The sequence below is a fragment of the Podarcis filfolensis genome (genome assembly GCF_964270895.1).
Source record: "Podarcis filfolensis genome assembly, chromosome: 14".
NCBI lineage: Eukaryota > Metazoa > Chordata > Lepidosauria > Squamata > Lacertidae > Podarcis > Podarcis filfolensis.
The window spans coordinates 21,288,338-21,310,107 of NC_139616.1; the positions used below are offsets into that span (position 1 = coordinate 21,288,338).

The 21,770-nt window shown below is 42.0% G+C and overlaps 1 protein-coding gene and 1 long non-coding RNA gene across 3 annotated transcripts in view; one reads left to right on the forward strand and one right to left on the reverse strand.

The window, feature by feature from the left end:
- LOC310749837 overlaps window positions 1-21,770 on the reverse strand; it is an 807,599-nt gene that overhangs the window by 108,039 nt on the left and 677,790 nt on the right. The window lies entirely within an intron of this gene.
- The window catches only part of LOC310749607 (protein FAM169B-like), a gene marked incomplete at its 5' end in the record, with an annotated part of 59,410 nt that overhangs the window by 22,235 nt on the left and 15,405 nt on the right, over window positions 1-21,770 (forward strand). For both annotated transcript variants that reach the window (XR_014541682.1, XM_083586862.1), the window contains 5 exons: window positions 4,252-4,351; window positions 9,193-9,278; window positions 13,339-13,513; window positions 18,587-18,769; window positions 20,526-20,654. Coding sequence is in view for 1 of the 2 variants with exons in the window: in XM_083586862.1 (XP_083442988.1) it covers window positions 4,252-4,351; window positions 9,193-9,278; window positions 13,339-13,513; window positions 18,587-18,769; window positions 20,526-20,654 (673 nt within the window). The remainder of the gene's footprint in view (window positions 1-4,251; window positions 4,352-9,192; window positions 9,279-13,338; window positions 13,514-18,586; window positions 18,770-20,525; window positions 20,655-21,770) is intronic.

The following is a 21,770-nucleotide window of genomic DNA, read 5'->3' on the forward strand; positions in this document are numbered from 1 at the left end:
AGGAGCGGGTTTTCAATGGGAAAGCAGCAGGGTTAATGAGAAATTGCTCAGACCTGTGCTTTCTAGGCATGGGACAAGCATGGACAAGCCCATAGTTGCTGCCATTACTAAAAGTGAGTATTTTTACAGTATTCGGTACAGCTGAATAAGCAATTTCAGCTGAAACAGCTCCCAGGATACATTTGGCAAGAAGGAGCAGGAGATATAAGCTTCTTGACACACAGCTTCTTACAAGGTTGCGTTCTGTCTTGGCAACAATTCCTTTTTCTCATGCTTGGCTAACTTTTCTCACACAATTCACCTTCCTCAGAGGCTACTAGCTACAATGACTATCCTCTACCTATGCATGGGAGGCAGTATGTCTCTGGAGACCAGTTGCTGAGAATTGCATTTGGGGACAGTGCTATTGCACTGATGTCCTGCTTAAGAGCCTCCTTTAAAGATCTGTTTGGTGAAAGCAGGATGCTGGAGTAGATCAGCCTTTGACCAGATCCCGTAAGGCTCTTCTTATGTTACTATGGCTCATTCAAGCTAAAGCCTGTCCTGCTGCCCTGCCTCAGCTGTGGTTTTGCAAAGCAGCAGCAGCAGCAGCAGCAGGGAGCAACAACAGCACGGACAATTCCCTGGTGAGCTTTGGGCTGAATGTAGTTACCCTTTTCTGCATGGGTGGTGGAACCGTTGGGTCATTCCTCTCTCGGAGAATGATGGAATCTTTCCACTAGACATGGCTGGTGCTCCTGTTGATGCTCTTTTCTCCCTGTGGAATGGTGAGATCGAGCTGCTGACACATTCACTCCTGAGTCCCCTCACCATCGCTGTGGAGCACGTAGATCACCTTGGTATTCCAGTGACCTACCTGCAGTGAAACAGTTGCGCTGCTTGCCTGTTCATTTCCAGGCCCAATGCAAGGTGCTCACATTAGTGTTTTAAGCCTTCAACAACTCAGGACCCAAATCCCTCAAAGGCTGTCTTCTTCCCTACTCACCACCTTAGGTTCTGAGGTTGGCAGAAGGAGCCAGGAGCCCCCTTGGTAGTTCCTCCACCCTCAGAAGCTGGCATGGTGGTCGCCCAGGAGAGGGCCTTCTCTGTGGTGACCCCTTAACTGTGGAACTCCATCCCCACATAGGTGCGTCCGGCACCTTCATTATACAGCTTCCAGAGAATGCTGAAAACACACCTCTTTATGCTGGCTTTTGATATTTGTAGTGTATATTTTTAGGGCCCAGCTTATTTTTGTGATTGTCAGTTGTTTTAAACTGTTTTAAGTATTGCGTTTTAATATTGCAACCCACCCTGGGACCTTAGGGTGATGGGAGGGTCAATAACAACAAGAACAATTTCAGTTTCCCAAAATGCCCCTGACAGCATCAGTTTGTGGAATTGTGGTAAATTGAAATGGCCACTTCCAGGGACTTTGCAAAGAGTAGGCCTTTCGATCCTGGAGCCAGCATTGCTCAGATCATGGGTTTTTGTTTCATCTGGCTACATCTGACTTGATTGGTGTGTCCAAAGGTACTTTTGATTTCTGCTACTCAGGCAGGACCTGTCCATGCTGTATAGGAAGCCTCTTATGAAACTGAGGGGGCTTTCCAGTGCGGCATTTGTTATGACATGGGGATGAATGTATCTACTGTTCAATTAAAAATGTCAACAATCCCACTGCGTGCAAAGAAACGCTTGGGTGTGTGACTGAAGTACCTCATTGGATTCTGGCTGCAGATTTTATTTCCCCATAATCCTGATCTGGGAGGACATTAACACTGTAGATTGAAAGTTGTTATTGCATGATCTGCAACTGCTTGGATACAGTTGATTTGCTTTCAGTGCCAGAGGGTGTTTTTATTCTAACAATTGCGTTTTCTAATGTGCATTGGGTTGTCATGGAAAGTTTGAACAAAAAGGGTTGATGCAGACGAGATAAAATGCTTAGAGATTAAGTCTGCAATGCAGGCTGTTCCCAGCTGGAAGGAAATGGGATGTTTAAGTCTTTCTCCCATCCCTCAATCCTTTTGGCATCCTTTCACCGCGCCACTGCTTCACAGTGCAAGACAAGTGGGTGGGGGAGGCTTCCATAAATGCAATAGTTTATTGAGCTGGAGCAACTAAAAAAGCCAACTGAAACCATGGCTTCATGCAGTTTTGGAACATGGTTTGTAGTCATTTCCATGGGTGAGTGGAGAAACCTGTGTACCTAAGGTGAGTTTTTATTTAGCCTGAGAGGAAAGGATGCCTGGCATAATAAAACATTCTTTCAATGCCCTCTGGCGTCTCAAGAACGGAACTGCTTCCAAAGCTAAATAAAACACAAGGCGGGGTGGGAGGGAGGGAGAGAGAGACACACACAAAAGGGTTCAGGCTGTTGTTCTGTCCTTAGCTCAACCTGTCGTGCCTGGATGCAGAGTTAGCATCCCATCTGGTGCTCAGTTGGGGAGAGGGGGAAGGGGGACTGAGGAGCTTAGCACGCTAAGTGATGCCGCATCCTTACAAAAGCGAGACACAATAGGGTGAGCTAAGGATGCAGTCTTGGCTGTGATTTATAAGTATGCTGGTTTCTGTGGTTTATAATCAGAACCTAAATGTTATTTTAATTTTCTGCTGCATTTGGGGGGTGGAGTGAAAACAGACCTCTCAGGAACATCTTCCCTTTGTTTCTTTCAGCCCTGTCCCCCATCCCAGTTATAACAAACACTTGGATTTGGTAGTTTGCTAATCAAGTTCTGTGATGAAAAATCAAAATGTTCCCAATTTCTGTGGCAAAGAAATCTGGGTATTTGGCTTAATGTTATGGTAGAAGAGGATTACACTGAGATGATGTTCAGTCCAAGCATGAGATGAGATTCTTATAATTAAACACCCCCTTTCCCCTCATTTCTACCACCTCACCAGTTTGGGCCTGGGTATTGCCCTCACTGTTTTGAATTTGTTGTTCGTTTTTAATTAAACTCAAGTATCTTTGCCTAAGCCAGTTTTAAACTTTCATACATTCTTTGAAAAAAAAAGTGAAATAAACAAATTGATTGAAATATACTCAGAGTCGAGAGTGGATTTCATGCTCTTTATTCAGCTCATAGTGGTAAGGAGGGAATGGAAGTCCCCTCAAACTATCTGCTTATATACATTATTTACACAATGGGCTGCACGTGATTGGCTAATTCCGGAATTCTCCTGTAAGCCAATCAGGTTGTGGATTCACTTCTATCTGGAGCTGGATTGGTGGCTCCTGCCGACCAATCATACTGCTGCATTGTTCTAGGACCAGTCAGACTGCTGCATTCTGAATCCTATTGTTCTAGGACCAATCAGACTGCTGCATTTTGGATCCTATTGTTCTAGGACCAATCAGACTGCTGCATTTTGGATCCTATTGTTCTAGGACCAATCAGACTGCTGCAGTTTGGATCCTATTCAACTCAGTACATAACATTGGTAATGGCTTTTATCTAAAGGAGAGTAGGTACGTCTATTCTTGATTATTCAGAGAGTCAAACTGAATTGATCATATAATTACTTGAGGTGTGTGTGGTGGTGTTTTTTTTTTGGGGGGGGGTCAGTTCCAACACCCAGAATGCCGACTTGTATTTGGTTGGCCAACCACCTTAAAATCACAGGATACTTCTTTCATACATGATTAGGAATTTCTCCCTGCCCCACAAAAAGTGACACAGAGTGTTACAAAGTGGGGCAGCCTAGTCTTACTGATTACTTTATAAATGCTATGATCCATTTATAGATACCATTATTATGCAGTGGTAATAATTTTATAGTGTTCTAAGCCGATAAGACACTTAGGCTTGATTCACAACTGACAGGAAACCATTGTTTTCTATTTGTTTATTTTACTACAGTATTTATTTACCTTTCTATATTTGTTTACCAATAACAAATGTTTTCTGGCCAGCAGTTATTTACTTTGACAATGCCTGTGTTCATGTGCTTCTCCATCTTTCCAGAATGAGGGAAGGAAGTTTAAAGCTTCTGTTTGTGGTTTGAAAGAAAACTGCAGGCTCTTTTATGTAAAAATACAGGAAACTGGTATGTCTAAACCACAGTTAACAAACCAAAATTTGAAACTGGATTGATCCTGGTTTGTTATAACAATTATGTGCTTGTGTAGTTTTGGAACCTCAATGCCATTTCCCATAGACAGATCCCAAGTTTATACAGTTGGACTTTTGCTATTAATTAAAAACAGCAACTGCAGTCCTACTTTTTGTTGCAGATTATGAATGCAAATAACTGCTTTGATTACAGGTTAAACTTGAGGCTCCATTGATGCACTTCCTTCCTCTGTATAAAGAAGACAGCAAACATAAGCTTCTGGTTTTAATTGATCCACAAGATAAGAACACAGGTGAGTGGCTTACCCTATTCCTCCAGTTTGCAGCATGGCTCACAGAATGATCTGAAGGCATATGATATGATTCAGCTGCTGAAGCTAAGGCAGTCTAGCCATGAAAAGGGTCTGGATGGGAGGCCATGTGAAAGTTGTATGTAAACTGCTCTGACCTTCTTGGATGAAGAGTGGAATATAAATGTAACTACTACTATTGCTAACAAATACATGAAAAACCTTATTCATTTATTTGATTTCTTACCGACCCTTTATCATAATGTCCTGGGGCAGGTTTCAACAATAAGATACACAGTTATTCTTATGCCTTATCCTGAAATCAGACCATTGAACCATCTAGCTCAGTATTGTCTACAATGACTGGCAGTGGCTCTCCATGGTTTCAGGCAGGAGTCTCTGCCCTACCTGGAGCTGCCAGGAATTTGGAACCTTCATGCAAAAGTATGGAGAAATTGGGAGAAAAGGTAGTAGTGTCTTTCCCAGGTTCTCTGCAGATCCAATGTCAGTGGACAGGTAAGCAGCGTTACTTTATGCTACTGTTTAAATGAACACTGAAACAAATATCTCTCAATATTTTTCAGATATTGAAACGTGGCAAATGCATTTTAGGAATGTGTTTCCTATTTAAACTGAAACTTGGGTGTTGGCAGTGGGTCTATACCGTATGCACTCTCATAAATATTCATGAGCTTTGTGGAATTGCTGTACGAATTCTTACTTAAATATTACCAGTACAGTGGTACCTCGGGTTAAGTACTTAATTTGTTCCAGAGGTCCGTTCTTAACCTGAAACTGTTCTTAACCTGAAGCACCACTTTAGCTAATGGGGCCTCCTGCTGCTGCCGCACCGCCGGAGCATGATTTCAGTTCTCATCCTGAAGCAAAGTTCTTAACCGAGGTACTATTTCTGGGTTAGCGGAGTCTGTAACCTGAAGCGTATGTAACCTGAAGCATATGTAACCTGAGGTACCACTGTATACCATTTTTAACTTCCCTCCCACTCTTCCACAGTTTCTCTCAATTGTCTACTGATTTGCCATTATTTGAGATTTGCTAACTGAGCCACACTGAGAACCAAAGTTACAGCCTTCCGCCAAATATTTTATTATCACTGTTTCTAGACACCTTGTGATTGAGATCTCCCTTAAGCCTGCTTTAACAGGATTGCAGGATGGTAATGGTTTGTGATAAGGTATAAATGGGAACAAAAGAACAAACTGTTTCCTGACATCAGTCTGTAGTAATGGAGAAGAGTAAACTTATAAATGAGTTTTGGACTCAAAATGTTCTCCTTGTACTTCTGTGGTACACTGTGTGCCATAATACCTTCACACTGAATTACAAAACTAGGTGTAAAAGTTTGCAGTCCATGCAATAGGTAAGAAGTTTATCTTTTCCACTTCAGTTTTTGAAGGCACTGCAGTTAAGTTTGCAATAGGAAAATAAAGGCTAGGAAGACTTCCACCAGTGGAAACTATGGCCTCCTGCCTCTCCTAGGGTCTGTGAAAAACACTCTCTAAGCAGTGTACATAATAAAATGGCAGGTAAGATCAGTGCTATTTTTCTCGAAAAAGAAGTGCTGGAACTCATCATGAATGCCTCTCTTGTAATGGCAAAGGCACCAGAACTGAGTTCCTGTGCGTTCCAGCTGGAAAAAAGCCCTGGGTAAAATTAAAAAAAAAGCCTATTAAAAAACAAATAGGCATAAAATAATTATCAAGGTCCGGTATACCTGAAGGAGCGTCTCCACCTCCATTGTTCTGCCCAGACCCTGAGGTCCAGCGCCGAGGGCTTTCTGGCAGTTCCCTAGCTGCGAGAAGCCAAGTTACAGGGATCCAGGCAGAGGGCCTTCTAGGTAGTGGCACCTCCCCTGTGGAACACCCTCCCACCAGATGTCAAAGAGAAAAACAACTACCAAACTTTTAGAAGACATCTGAAGGCAGCCCTGTTTAGGGAAGCTTTTAATGCTTAATAGGTTATTGTATTTTAATGTTTTGTTGGAAGCCGCCCAGAGTGGCTGGGGAAACCCAGCCAGATGGGCGAGGTATAAATAATAAATTATTATTATTATATAAAACACATATAATTTTTTTGAAAACAAATATAAGTAACTAAATTATATGTCTGGGTAGGCTTGCTGAAATGAAAGAAAGTTGTCACCAGTCTTCTAAAACAATGGAGTGAAGGTCTTGCCTATTGTCAATTCACAAGCAGGTCCAAAGCATTTGAGGCCCTTCCTTCTCTCTTCTCAGTGTTTTTTGTGTCGGTGTTGATATGCCCTTCTCCATAACGAGGGTCACAAAGGTGTTGTAAGACTTCTTTGCATTCAAAATGGGCTAAATGGGGACTTAAGTGGGCTCAGTGGGAACTTAGGTTGGCTGAGTGGGGACTTAAGTGGGCTAAGGGGACTTAAGTGGGGACTTGAGTTGGCTAGATGGGAACCTAAGTGCACTAAGGGAAAATCTGTTTATTATATTATTATACTATATTAATAGTGGAGGCTCGTCCATTAGGGCGGATGGGCCACTGCCCCACCAACCACACTGTGTCCTTAGTCGACTCCCACCTGCCTGCCTTCTTACAGCCAGTCCAGTGGATGACATTGGCTATCCTCTTCCTTCTCCTCCTCCTCCTCTGCATTCTCAGTGTTGCCTTTGCGGACCTCAACAGGCAGCAGCAGGAGGAGGGTGGAGACAAAGCCAGACCTAGTCGACTCCGCCTGTCATTGGCCTCCTTGCCTTCTGCCACAGCAGTCCCAATGGGTACCAGCCACCACTTTAATGGTGAATATACCTTCATATGGGATATGGAGAAGCCTTTCCCTCTCCTTCCGCAAAGAGATCTGTACAGGCAAAGTAATCCAAGCAATATGATGTGACAGTTGCTATGTCAGCTTTACTGGACTACTTTCCCTCTGTTCCTTTAAATTATTGAATAGCACAGGAAATGTGCCATAAAAAAGTCAAGTCGTTCCATGTATTTTGCATAGAGTTTCTTTAGGCAGAGCCAAACCCTGCTTGCTATTAAATCGACACAGCTCTCATTGACACTGGACTCCTTTTGTCCCATTTGCCTGGTGCTTGTTCACCATTGCTAATTGCCTATTTCTTGGCTAGTGTGGGAAGATGGAGTTCTGGAGCAGTACCCAGTGCACTCATTCTAATAGTACAAGTATTAATGCTTGGGCAATGGTATTTTCATGCCCACCCTCTGTGCAAACCCCATGCCCTCTCTGAATCTGCTCCAGAGGCTTGGGGGAGAACCTAGAACAGATTTAGGCAATGCACAGGGAGTGGAGAAGATAAAGTTCTGTTGAGCAAGCATATATCCTTGCGCTATCAGAACGAGTTATGTAGAGCTACAATTGGATACAACCTTTTGTGGGCTGCTCATGCTTCATAAAGAAAACACATGAAAACCCTCTGCAAGGGAGTGTGAAATATGTAATGAAATGGGCCTAGTTGTAATTATGCATCTGCAGCTTCCCCTTTTCCCTTTCTTTCACAGCTTGCATGTAAACACATTTTGGTGCATGCTTTAATAATTTATTCAAATTATAGGTTAACTAACTGATTGCACTTACCCTTCAAGCTCACTTGGGAGCTAGTGCAGAGAAACCAGCCTTATATATGTGCATTAGAACATTTGTACAGTCTCGGGGCTAACATAGGCAATTGATGACATTCCTGTTAAAGCTTTTTGCGGTTTGAAATGCACCACTTCTTCCATTTCACTTACTGGTACATAAATTCTGCCCTCCACCATTAAATGTTGTATAGCTTCTGTTCCCTGGTGTGTTTTATCTCACTCAGTAATGTAGATCTTCCATTGATGCACACAACTGTATTTTTCTTTCTGGAAGTATTCTTTGATTGAAGTGACAGTTAAGAACAAAAAAACATTGCTTGCGTTGTTTCCCTGTTGTCTTCTGTACTCATTTCAAGGTGTTGGAGATGACTTTTAAGTAGCAATGGATGGTCTATGACAATTTTGCGTGTGTTCAGCTATAAGTTTATTTGGCCTCTTTCTGAGTTAAGGTGGGTGTTTTAAAAAATCTGAACAAAACTTTACATTGAAACATGTATTGTATTTAAATGTGTGATCTATTTTACTCATTTCTAAGTGTCTTTTATCCTAAAATATGATTTTTTTAAAATGTATGTGCTTTGGGATGAGAACTTCATCTCAAAATTTGGAAAAACACAGACATTTGCCTGATGCTTAGAAAAGGCCTGCCTGGTCACCCCGCCATTGTAGGTTATAAATACCCAGTCTGCGTGGCGATTGGCTTATGATGTATTGCAATGCATTGATTTTCTTGAAATTGTGTTTTATTGTTGTGAGCTGCCCTTGGATTATTGATGGAAGAGTGCTATAAAATGTTTTAAATAAACAGAAAAAAGCCCATGTCTATACTACATGACTGGTGTGACCCATTGTAAAGTGACTTGAAAGAGGGTCTTCCCTGTGGTGATAAATACTTTTGGAGGTTCTTTTGCCTTCCTTGGTGATTATTTTCCATTGTCAACAGGAACACATCTATTTCCAGTGGCATTTGGGGGGAGGCATGCCAACCTAGGTATGGTTAATTCTATGTCTGCTGCTGAATTGGTTCTATAGTTGCTGCTGTGATTTCCTTTTGTTATTTATATTGATTTGAATTCTTTCATCTGTATACTTCCCTGGGATCCTACAATACAAAGGGTGGTTTGATGGATAGTTGATAACAGAAATAACTGACAACAGCAAGAGGAAGACAGCACAGCTGAAACCCTGTATGAGCTCTTGGTATCATGGTGGCAACCATTTCAATGAAACCTCTTCATTTCATTCTTTTTTAGTGTTAGCAATTTATTTGCATAGTTCCTGGTGGCTTATTGAAGATGTAATGAAAACGGCTGATCATTCCCGGGAGGGGCTGAAACAGGTAGGTATTTACTTAAAAACCTTTATATCTGTCAGCAAGATGGTCTCAGTTGATTGTGTGCTGGTTTTTTTAAATAGGGTAGTGATGCTTAGTGCCCCCACTTGATACATTATGGAATGGGTTATATGAAACATTAACCTATACATGACTTGATTTCCTTAATATCTAGCTTTTCAGAGAAACTGGAATATTTTGGAATGGTGTGGAGTAGTAGCAGGAACAGACCAAAACTCTTGCCTCTGAAAACTCTCCTGAAGGCATAACATTTTTGAGTTTTCAGCACATGCTGGTGGTACCTTGATGCTAGAACTGTCAACCATTTATGGAATTGTTTGTTGATAAGCACATTTCTGATTAATTAGACCCTATTAAAGCATTCAGAGAACATGGGAGGGCGTAAAATGTAGCAGGACTTAGCATGCTAGTCCCATCCCTAGTGTGGCCATCCCTGCCAACTCCACCCTCAACCTTCCTACTAAGTGCGGGAAGGTTAGGGGTGGAGGGGACAGACATGGGGGCAGAACTGGCACACATGTCACCCCATACTTTTAATTCGCATACATTCTTTGAAGGTGGTTATAAAAGGTAAAGGGACCCCTGACCGTCCAGTCGTGGACGACTCTGGGGTTGCGGTGCTCATCTCACTTTACTGGTTACAGGGCTTTGGTTTATCCAGATTCAAAGTATATGTATATATATCTCACCAAAACTTCAATGCTGGGGCCAGGCATCTACAAGTTTTGACTAGGCTTGGTATTTAGCTATGATTTGCAGTTGCCATTGGCTTTGACTGCCCTATTCCAGGGGAGGCAGGATGGAATATTGCCTGGCAATACACCAAGCTCAAGGCACAGTGTGACTATAAAAGTGAGCCCCTGACCTTCTTTTCAGCTCCATGCTTGGGGCAGGAACTCCCTGAGTGTGCACAGTGTGCACAGTGCACCGAGTGTCAGAGATGCTTTGAAACCAGTGATACATCCTACTGGTTCTGAGACTGGAAGCCATGGCCATGTGGGAATCTCTTTTTGTTTTTGTTAAATTTCGACCCCATTCCCATGAGCAGTTTAATCCCATCGCTTGTGCTGGGGGAGCAGTCTTCCTCGGGTAACAGTGCTGTGCCTGTATTTTTGTTTGTTTTTTATAAGATATTTATTAGAATTTTCCATTTTATACAAACAAAGAAAAAAAATTAAAAAGAAAAAATAATAAAAACACATAGAGTTCATAACTTATTTTTCAATAAATTTCCCTGACCTCCTCATGCCTCCCCTTCTTGTATTCCAGTTCAAATTGTTTATCCAGCAAATCCTTATCTCATAGCATTACAGCTAAAAAACCCCTTCTTTTCTATCCATCTTCTTAAATTTTTATAACTTAAACTTTTACTTATATACAAAGAAAAAAAGAACAATTTTTTCATATTCTTTTGTACCGTTACAGCTAGAAACCACTTAATTTCAATCCAACATCACTCAACATTCATTAATATTGCAGTATTTTTGTAAGTAATCCTTAAATTTCTTCCATTCTTCTTCTGCCGACTCTTCTCCCTGGTCCCGGATTCTGCCAGTCATTTCTGCCAGCTGTGCCTGTATTTTTGTACCTAGCAGAGCTAATGCCAGCTTCAGGGGGTTGGTCAGCAGTGCAGATGGAGGAAAGAATAAGCCAATCCTCTTCCAGAGCTTAGAGAATGGTCTCTGAAGGCTCATGATGCTATTTAACTAAGCAGTTCTTGCCGTAGGCAATGCCTGGATGGTAACTACAGGCATGGGCCAAACTACGTATCTTTTTCACTTGCCACATAGATAGAGCAGTGGTCTGCAGTTCGTCATTAAATGGCGCAAGAGAAAGGTTTAAGCTCACTGTGCACCTTTTCTCACTCCCACCTACAGCTCCATTGACCCAATCCACATTGGGGATCCTTGCAGCTGATTTTAAGGCTAAGAAAGAGATGTTGGGAGATCTGATAATAGGTCTTCCATATCATGTGTATTTTGGCCTGAAGCAGCTATGACCTTGGAGGAAGATTAGGGTGTGTGCATATGTATATACATATATACATGCAAACACACAACTCTGTAGGCATTTCTGCCCTTTCGGGGTGCATCTTTCTAAATGTTTTTCCATGGATAATTCAGCTTTCCCCATTGCCATCCATGCCTCCACGTTCCACACATTATAAAAACGAGTAATCTTCCTCAGCCCCATTTCCATTTATCTGCTGGTTTGTCTTTTTCCATTTCTGTCCACTTTGCCTCCTTTGGCCAGGTACTAGGCGAGACAATCAGATAACGGAGTTATTTCATTTTCAATAATAGCCCAGCGCCATTAGCACTGCTTGATTGGCCATCTGTTGCGAAGAGCCAGCCTTATTAACCTTTGGCACAGTGTGTTACTTACACACCCATTTACAAATGCCTTCTGTCTTGGACCATTTAAACATAAATTGCATTTATTTTATGGAGTTCTTGTTTAAAGGGATTTCTCTCATCTAAAATTCTTCCTGTGCTTTCCTCTTAATTTTAATGCTGTTTGACATACCTCTCTGACTAACTCTTTCTTTTACATATTCCCCAACTGATTTGATACAGTAAGTCTATTATGTGCAAATGTCTGATAACTTTAGAGCAAATTAGTTTGTTTTGTGTTTTATTTATTTAAAAGCACTTAAGGTATGAAATTTATGGCATGTAATGCCTTAAGAGAGAATATTATGAAAATGATATACAGGTGGTACATAACACCAGTCAAGCTTGCAAAAATCTATCATTTGCCCGATAATAAATGTTGGAAATGTAAAGAAAATGAAGGTACATTCTATCACCTTTGGTGGACGTGCCCAAGGATAAAGGCTTTCTGGGAGATGATATATAATGAAATGAAAAAGGTATTTAAATATACCTTCTTGAAGAAACCAGAGGCCTTTCTCCTGGGCATGGTCGGCCAATTGGTGCCAAAGAAGGATAGAACTTTCTTTATGTACGCTACAACAGCAGCAAGAATACTCATCGCAAGGTATTGGAAGACACAAGATTTACCCACCCTGGAAGAATGGCAGATGAAAGTGATAGACTATATGGAACTGGCGGAAATGACTGGCAGAATCCGGGACCAGGGAGAAGAGTCGGTGGAAGAAGATTGGAAGAAATTCAAAGACTATTTGCAGAAACATTGTAAAATTAATGAATGTTAAAATGATGTTGGATTGAAATCAAGCGGCCTTAGCAACAAGGTTAATAAGAATATGTAAAAATGGATTGATAACGGATGAAAATATAAAGTTATAATATGTTGAGATATAGAATTAAGATAAAAGAAAGAGGGTAAGGATTTGCTGAATTAACCATGTGAACGGGAATACAAAAAAGGGAGGTGTGAGGAGGTCGGGGAAATAAGCAAACAAAATTTAAGATATGGAAAGATTGACTTGTTTTTAACTATTTTCTATTTATTTTTTCTGTATTTTGTATCTTTTTTTCTATGTATTTTTGTATTTTTTGTATTTTTTTCTTTTTTCTTTTTCTTTTTGTTTTCTTTTATTCTGTAACTTTCTTCTTTTTGTAAAACTTTAATAAATATCTTTAAAAATATAAAATAAAAAAATATTTGTTTAAAAGCACTTAAATTGCTTAATATTTAAAAATCTCTAAGTGGCATACAAAAGTACAACCAAAAGGCAATAAAAGGGTTTCATAAAACAGTGGTATAACATAGAAGCCAGTAAAAAAGCATTATAAAAAAAGATAAAAAGAAGAATTCAGAATTCTTCCTAACCACCTTTTCCAGCAGTTTTTTTCCCTGATTCCCTCTGTCATAATCTTACTTGTTTTCCAACCATATTTATTACACAATGTGTAATCTGGGAATATTTCCTGTGCAAATCTTATATATTTGGGCAAATTTGTGTTCTTTTTGTTGTCCTGCTGAACCTTACCTCCTTAGATATTTTAACATCACACGAATCACCAACACCAACAAATGTAAAGCACTTTTACTGGAAACCAGAATGTTTTGTTTTCTCTTATTTTCTTCCCTCCCCTACCCCTATTTGTTTTGTAAGGTCCAGACATTTGAAGAAAGAATTGTCCTCTTTGTGCTTAACGTCATTATTTTTGGAATGCTAGAGAGGAGTTTGACTCACGATGTGCTCTTTGTGCCTCATTCTGAGAAAGAGTGTGCCAAAATATTTTGGAGGAGTGGAGATGCAGCTGCCTTTTACACCGTAAAAGTGAAAGGTACACTTGTTTTATTCATGCAGGCATACTGTGGAAACTGAAGGGCACCATTTTAGATGGTTGCCTTGGTTTGGAGAATCCTATCTCAGCTTAATATGCACAACAACCAGAGCGAGAAGTCTCCAATTACTCCTGGTTTTCCCCTTCATGCAAACTGAGAAACTGTGGCCCACCAGCATTGTAACAAGCCAGGATCTTAAACCAACTTCAAACTATGTTTGAAAATGCTGGGTTTTTCTGAACCTGGTAACTGTAGTTTTCAGGTTTGGGTGAAGTTGTTAATTGGAAACTTGTGGGTTAGATTGCAAGTGGACTGTTTGCTCGGGCAAAAGGCTCAAACATATATTGACTTAATAATCCCAAAATAGGGTTATCTAAACCCTATTTAGATAGGGAATGTGTGGCCCTTGCAGGACTCCAACACCCATCACCCTTACCATTAGCTGGAGCTGATGGGAGTTGCAGTCCCACAACATCGCTATAGTCACACAATCCCTGCCGCTGATCTTAATGTAGCCTGTCTTCAAAAATTGTTAAAGGCTTGGATATATTACAATTTTTAAAAAAAACTTTGTGTTTTAAGAACATGTGTTGTGGTTCTTTGGCTTTTCTTTATAATTCATAGTGCAGCTACTGGGTAGCCATTCATTACTTAGCTAACTCTGTGAGCTAATTGTTAAAAGATGGTTTCTTGATACAGAGATCTCTCTTGAGTTCTTTGGTTGGGATAGCAATAGGAGCTATCCCAATAGGAGCTATCCCAACATCCTTCAGGAGGATGTTGACTTCTGCTTCCTCAACTAACTAGCAAGAGGAGCTGATGCAAAGTGTGTATAAAGAATGACCGCTCCCCGCTTAAAACGGGGGGCGCCCTTTGCGTGGACGCGCACAGCCCCTAGATCTGGAGCGGCTCCATCAGCATAGGCTTGGCTTTGCCTTCCCTCAGGTGGGATACCTGGAGGTCTCCGCCTACCTGGGGGAAGCGTTGCCAAGGAGACCAGGCCAGGTAGGGGAGGGATTACCTGCCCACACAATAGAGGGAGGATCTTACCTGGGAATCCTCACTTGGCTCCAGAGCTTCTCCCACCCTACCCACCCTCAGTTAATGTCTTCTTTTGCAGGTTAACTTTTCTTCACAGGTATGCGGGCGCTGCTACGTTAAGGTCGCTGTTAAAGGGCCGGAAAGGAATTTCCCTGCATTGGCAGGTTTCGCCTTTCCCGTAGCAAAACGTCACAACTTTGGCGGTATCAGGCCTTGGGCGGAATCCTTTAGTCCATCTTCCTCTTTGCGGCGGCGATACCAGGGTTCCCCGTTAAAGGGGTTTCTGAAGGGAGCCTTTGACTGTACGCCGAAAGGTCGTCATTGCTCTCCCCTGCGGCGGCGGCGTAACGGGGGCGGCTATCTCTGCTTGAACATATGTTCTCCAGAGCCGGCTCATCCCCCCCCCACACTGGGTAACCCTGATGCTCCCTAGGTCCCCGACTGGGGAGGGAGAACGCCCAATGCCTGAGCCAAGGTCTACCCACATTTGAAATTTAATAAAGTTGTGGCCAATTTAATCCCATAGCATGTTGTCTTGAGTCGTTATTCCACATGACGGGGGCGGGGGACCGCTCGGGATCTGGGGACTCTGCCTGTCCACGCAAACATCAGTCTTGTCATAGAACATGGTATATGATGTATTTCCTCCCTGGGAATATTAGTTGATGGGCAGCTATGCAGGGTTTCAGCTGGTCAGTCATCCATACCCTTTTCAGGATACTCCATTCCATTTACCTTCTCTCTGGGTTTTTGTTTCCCCTGCTGGCAGAGGGCAGGGGGCTTGGTTTAGATGGCTATAGGGGTTTCGTCAGATTCCAAGCGTCATCTTTTCTTTCTGTCTCCTCCTACTAATGTATGCATTTTTATTTTGCATTAGATACAAAGCTTCAAATATACTAAGAATTAAACAAATACACAATGTGTTTTTGTTTGTGTGTGTGTATCTACCTACACACACACACCAAGCCATGCCTTCTTAGTTTTATTTGAAGCTGGAGATTTTGCTCTCTCTTTTGGGTTTTGTGTAGGCGTGTGTGTGTGTCTGTACACAAATCACACAATGGGTTGACTTTGGGTACCATTCAGCAGAAACATTCTCTCCTGTTACACAAGGGCTCTGTCTGCAGAAGGTCTCTCTGGACAAGTGTCTGCCAAGCCAGCTTGTTAATCAGGGAACTAACTGGAATGTGCAATTTTGTTTGGTTTGAGTCTTTCAGATGTGGGGCAGGATGGGGTTGGGCTTTTCCTGAGCTTTTCGATGTTTGAGAGCGTTAATGGCTGTCTCTTTTCTCTGCCCTTGTAATTGCTGTTTACCATTCTGCTGGCTCACAGGTTAGTCATTTAGCATGCGTGACCTAACCAAACAGATTAAAGGCCCTGAAGAAGCAGACTTCACAAAGGCTGCCTTCTGTGATGGCATCCGTTGACTCCGCTTGTCATTCCCTTGCCCATAACACTCAGTGTGTACACCCAGAGAGTAAGAGAAGTTGTCATACCACCTCTCCCCTTCCTTTCAATTCAGTGACTGTGTGTTGGGGAGCAGGAATGTGTTCAGTGGCCATGGCTTCTGATTCTGATATGCCCAATGGTGTGTTGTGCCCTTGTCAGTTGCACATTCAGCATTAGTGAGGGGGGGTTGTCTTTAAAATGTGTACAAAGTGATTGAGTTGGGATGTAAGGGCTGAGGCAGGCCTTAGGGCATCTTGTACCCCAGTTGTTCAGTGTTTGTATCAACCCAAGAACCTTTAACCTGGACTGGTAGGATATGGGCAGCCAATGCAGATGTTTTAACAGAAGTGTCACATGCTCTTGGCTGTCTGCCCAGTCAGCAGTCTAGCTGCTGCATCCTGCACCAGCTGGAGCATCTGGACCAAGGCCAAAGGCAGCCCCACGCAGAGTGCATTGCAGTAATCAAGTCTTACCACTGCATGGATGATGGTGTCTAAGCTATCGTTTTCCAAATACAGTTGTAGCTAGTGAATATGACAGATGATAAAAGGTGCTCCCAGCCACTGAGGTGACTTGGGTCTCCAATGACAAAGTTGTATCCAGAAGCACCTCAAGCTACATCCCTACTCCTTTAGAAGGAATGTAACTGTTTAGAAGGAATGTAACTCCATCGAAGGAATGTAATCTCCCTCCAGAAAAGCAAGAAGATTATCAGAACTCAAGGGTGCATTTTAGCCAAAAGAAAACACTCAACAGGATGTGAAGCAAGGCCAGTGAGGAGTGTGGCCTAGGGAAAGAGTCCCAAGGACTGAACAGAGAGGCCCAGAGGGGCCACATTTCATCCTTGGCCTGAGGTTCCTAAAGCAGGATGATCAACTATTTAATTGAGCTGATTCTTTTTTGGGGGCTGTCTGTGCTGCTCCTTTAGCTCCCCAACCTTATTCCAGGTGTTTGCAAGATTCTATCAAATTAAGAAGTGAAATAGTAAGAAACTCTATAGGATGACAACAGGACTGGTGAGCCTGCTAGCAATTCTACAGCCCCCTTTTAAGGCTGTTGCAGATCTTGAAGCAAAACCTTTGTCAGCATCCCAAAACGAATGGGCTCATGTTGCCAGAATCTGACAACTCTGCCGGGCTGCCGGCCAGTCCAGGATGTGCTGGGTTTCTTGGCTCACGCAGGGGCCTAATGCTTTTATTAGCTGTGCCCATATGCTTGATCTTATGAGTAATTGGAGGGCAATGAGTCCCACCCTAAGGGAGCCTTATGCAGCAGGATTCTTCGACAATCAAATAACTGGGCTGTCCTCATAAATGGAACAGAAAAGAGAAGATGATGCTATTCATGGCTGGTCTTGAAGGATAACATGGTTGCCAGTTAACCTGCCTGTGAGATCAAGGGAAGAAATGGGAGCTTGCTTCTCTGAAACCACGAGCTCCCAATTTAGCTGGGCCTGCCGAACATGTCACCCACCAAGCTCAACATTGTTCACAATACTTGCTTTGTGATCGGCTGTGTGTGTGATTGCAGCAAAACAGGAGGGGAGTTGTGGCTCTGATGGGCATGAAGGGGTCACATGTTGCTTGGGTCTGATTTTAGCTGTTAATAGGCCTGAAAGGGTCTACGTTCATATCTTTTTAAAAAGCATTTTTATACTGCTTAATATTTCAGAAAGTGGTGTATAGTTTGAAAAAACTAAACACTAAAACAGAAACACAGCCTAAAACCAGTGAAACAGCAAACATAAAGCAAATAAAACAGGAATTCAGAAGGTTCAGACATGCAGAACAGGATGCAATGTCAGCAAAAGCCTGGGCAAAAAGATATGTTTTTTTACGAGATACCTGAAACCACTGACAGTTGCTACTTCTCATATGACAGAGGGGAAGGTATTCCACAGTACAGGGGCAACAACTGATAATTCCTGCTTCTGGGTCACCACCCTATGATACTCTGTAGGGTGCTGTGCCACGTAAAGAGTTTCCCCAGGTGAACTAAGTGATCTTACAGGTCTACATGAGGGCAGGCAGGCAGTCTTTCAAGTAACCTGGTCCCAAGTTCTTCAGGGTTTTATATGTTAACAAGATCTTGAACATGGCCCAGTAGCTGATTGGCAGTCAGTGTTGTGTGTGAGCAGCGTTTTTCAAAAAGTAGTAGGAGTAAGAAGAATCAGCCCGTTGTATAATAGAAAGAAATATACTGTGTATAATGTACACATTGATTTTCAAAAACCACAGAGAGAGAGAGAGAGAACGCTGCTGTGATATATTTCATATGGAAATACTGCTCTTTTGCCATATGTCAGAGCCAGGTCAAGGTCACAGAATCCAGACCTGGGATGGGGCTTTTCCAACTCAGGATCCTTCCCATCTATTACAGGAGCTACAGCCTGGAACCAGAGCTGTGTTTTGAGCTGGAGTCTAAAGGGCAGTTTCTTGGTGTTTATACTAGTCCACCCAGCGAGCTGCATGGTTTTAAATCCAGCTTTCTGTCTGCAGCTTCATAGTGATTTTAATAAACTCATTCATGAGCTGTGTTTGGAATTCAGTTTAATTACAGGCAATGTTGTTTTCTGCTTCCAGGAAGCCTGTGTGATGGGTACTCCAGCCAATGCTACATGCTCCCAGTTTTGGACACAATGTTTGTCCGAAAAAAGTTTAGAAGATGTGGAGTTGCTATGAAAATGCTGCATGATTTTTGTCAGACATTTGCAGCTGAAGTTGCCCTGGGACTCAGCTGTCCTGTTTCTGCTGTCATGTACGAAGGTAAAATGACTTGGTTCAGAAAAGTTTGGCTTAAAAGGTCATGATGGTTTGTAGGAAGCATAAAGAGGCTTTCTGCCTGTGTATCTATAATATTTTGTATATTTTAAGTGATTTTATTTTGCAGGCAGAAATCTCTCACATGAATGCGCATACACTCTGCTATGAAAACATTAATGTACGGTCAGGATTTCAACAAACAACTAGCATGTTTTGCGTTATCTAATGTCATAAACGATACGTCACTTTATGGGAGGGCTAGGCCCCAGGGATCATTTTGGTTTAGATCAGCAGTTCATTTCAGGGTGTGGCTGCAAAAGTTGGAAGACAAGAAGTCTGTGGTATACATTTAGGTGTGAAATAAATACATAAATGAGATGGTATTGGTGGTTCCTAGGCTTTAATCTCAATAGTGCATTCTTTCATCAAACCAATACAATCTATTTTAACTTGTCCTTATTGAAAATGGTATGATGTGAGGCCAAGTCTATTGAGTTACTTCTCATTATAAACAGCTGTGCAGCATCTACTGAGGCAAGCCCTTAATTTTTTTTATTAAAAAAAAAGGCCCCAGACACTGCTGTAAAGAAAAACTCAGTTTGAGCGGAAGACATAAATAAGCTCTTTTTGACAAGGCTGTTCACTGGTTTCCAAACATTGTTATAGAACTAATTGTTGCACAAGAAACTTCAGAATTCCCAGACTGATCTTTACATTCTTTCAGACTGCTCCAAATGCTCACATATAAATAAAAATACTCAAATTGTTGTTCTGTAATGGTCCATTACATATGCAAAATGATAGATTTCCCCACCTTGTCTCATGCAATCTGTAGAGCAGTGCAAGTCCATCCCAAGATAAAACAGAATTTCCTTAACTTGCTTGATACAAAATTCTAAATGCAATTTTGAGGTGCTATTTTGAGATAAGAGGAGACATGATAGAGGTCATAAAGTAGATAGAGAAAAGTTTTTCTCACTGTCTTATAAAAATAGAACTCGGGGACAGACTTCCTATAAGCATCTGGTTGGCCGCTGTACAAACAGGATACTGAACTAAACAGACCTCTGGTCTGATCCAGCAAGGTTCTTCTTCTGCTCTGAATAAACAGGAGGCCGTTCAAACACAGCAACCATAGCTTACTATATTTTGAAGTCAATGAAGTCATATAGTTTGCCATCTAAGGAACCCCCACTAAGACTTTGAATTTAAACTTACTGAACTTCACTGCTGGCTAGGATGCAGTAGCAGTTAAGAGGCCTGTATATAATGGGTGGTGTATTCAGTCCTTATTTAATGTGTTTCATGTGCTGCAATGAACCTTGCTCATTTTTCAAAATGTGTTTGTATATACAGTGGTATCTCGGGTTACATACGCTTCAGGTTACATGCGCTTCAGGTTACAGACTCCACCAACCCAGAAATAGTACCTTGGGTTAAGAACTTTGCTTCAGGATGAGAACAGAAATCGTGTTCCGGTGGCACGGTGGCAGCAGGAGGCCCCATTAGCTAAATTGTTGCTTCAGGTTAAGAACAGTTTCAGGTTAAGAACGGACCTCCGGAACGAATTAAGTACATAACCCGAGGTACCACTGTATTTGCTTTTAATGAGTACAGAGTCTAGTACAGTGTTTGGTGCTTTATAAATAATATGTAATAATATTAATAGTTACGGGAGGGCAAGTTAAGATAGTAGGCATTCTTAGTAATTCTTAGTTTCTACTTGTTTCACCTTGAACAAGTCAACTTTCCTGCTTAGTTTGTCAGAGATTCTTGGAGACCCATCCAGAGGAACAGTCTCGACTGTGGGAAGTAGAAGCCCCAGGAGACTGGAGCCAGCGTGTTAGTATCTGGCTGAAGATTCAGATGGAACAAAAGCTTCAGAAAAGTGAGTTAAAGAGCAGTGAGGGCTGTGCTGCATCACATCTGTTAATTTTAAGCTTAATGGACGAAGGTAAAACTGAGGAGGATTTCCTGGGCAATGTTTAAGTGGTGTGTTAAGTGGGAATTTGGAGCTGCTTTCGGTAAGTGGTACACAAAGATGATACAGAACCTGTGAAGGTTAGTCTGTGGGGTTGGGGACAAAAAAACTGGCCTACACTGAATCAGAACTGAACATTCTGCTGCTCCCCTGGTCAGCCGATGGTCTCATCTAGAGCACTGATCATAAATTCATCCAGAGCTGGAATCGCTACATGGATCCCTGCCTTGTCTAACATGGGATCCTTGATCTCCAGTTTAACCCCTTCCTTGTTCTTGTGGGATTTTTCTCTGTGTTAGGCTTGCTAGAGTCAATTGACTAATTCTGTAGGACCTATAAGTGTATGAATAAGGACCAAACTAGACAGGACACCGTTCATTCATGCAATTAGCAACTGCATGACTGTTTGTGTGTTTTAAATAAGTAGCAGGCATTGGGAACCCAGTCCAAATTGGGCCTCCCTTGGCTGTTGTTTGCTTTAAACATCCGAGATGGATCTTATAATCTGGGTAGCCTAGGACCTCCATGCTTGTGCCCCAGGGAAGCCACGTCGATGCTGCTTACATAGCAGTTTGCCTTCACCCCCAGAGGCACACCCCATTATCTCTTGAGACAAACAGATGCAAACAACAACAGCTCAGTGTCCCAAAGGTAAGCATGAGATGTTGTTGTTGTTTAGTCATTTAGTCGTGTCTGACTCTTCGTGACCCCATGGACCAGAGCACGCCAGGCACTTCTGTCTTCCACTGCCTCCCGCAGTTTGGTCAAAAAGCATGAGATACCTCGTGTGTAATATGTTGTTGGTTTATTTAGGTATGTGTGTATATTTCTGTTTCACTTAATACCTCTTAAGTGGCTGCAAAATCTTAGATAGAGCTGAGTTTAAACTCTGATCAGAGCAAAGCTTCTACTACTGTGAACAGAAATCCATGGCTTGATTGCATTGCATGAAGTGATATTCTTTATGTAATGTTGTAGGAATTCTAATATGTTCCCGAAAAGCCCTCACCTCCACCCCACAAA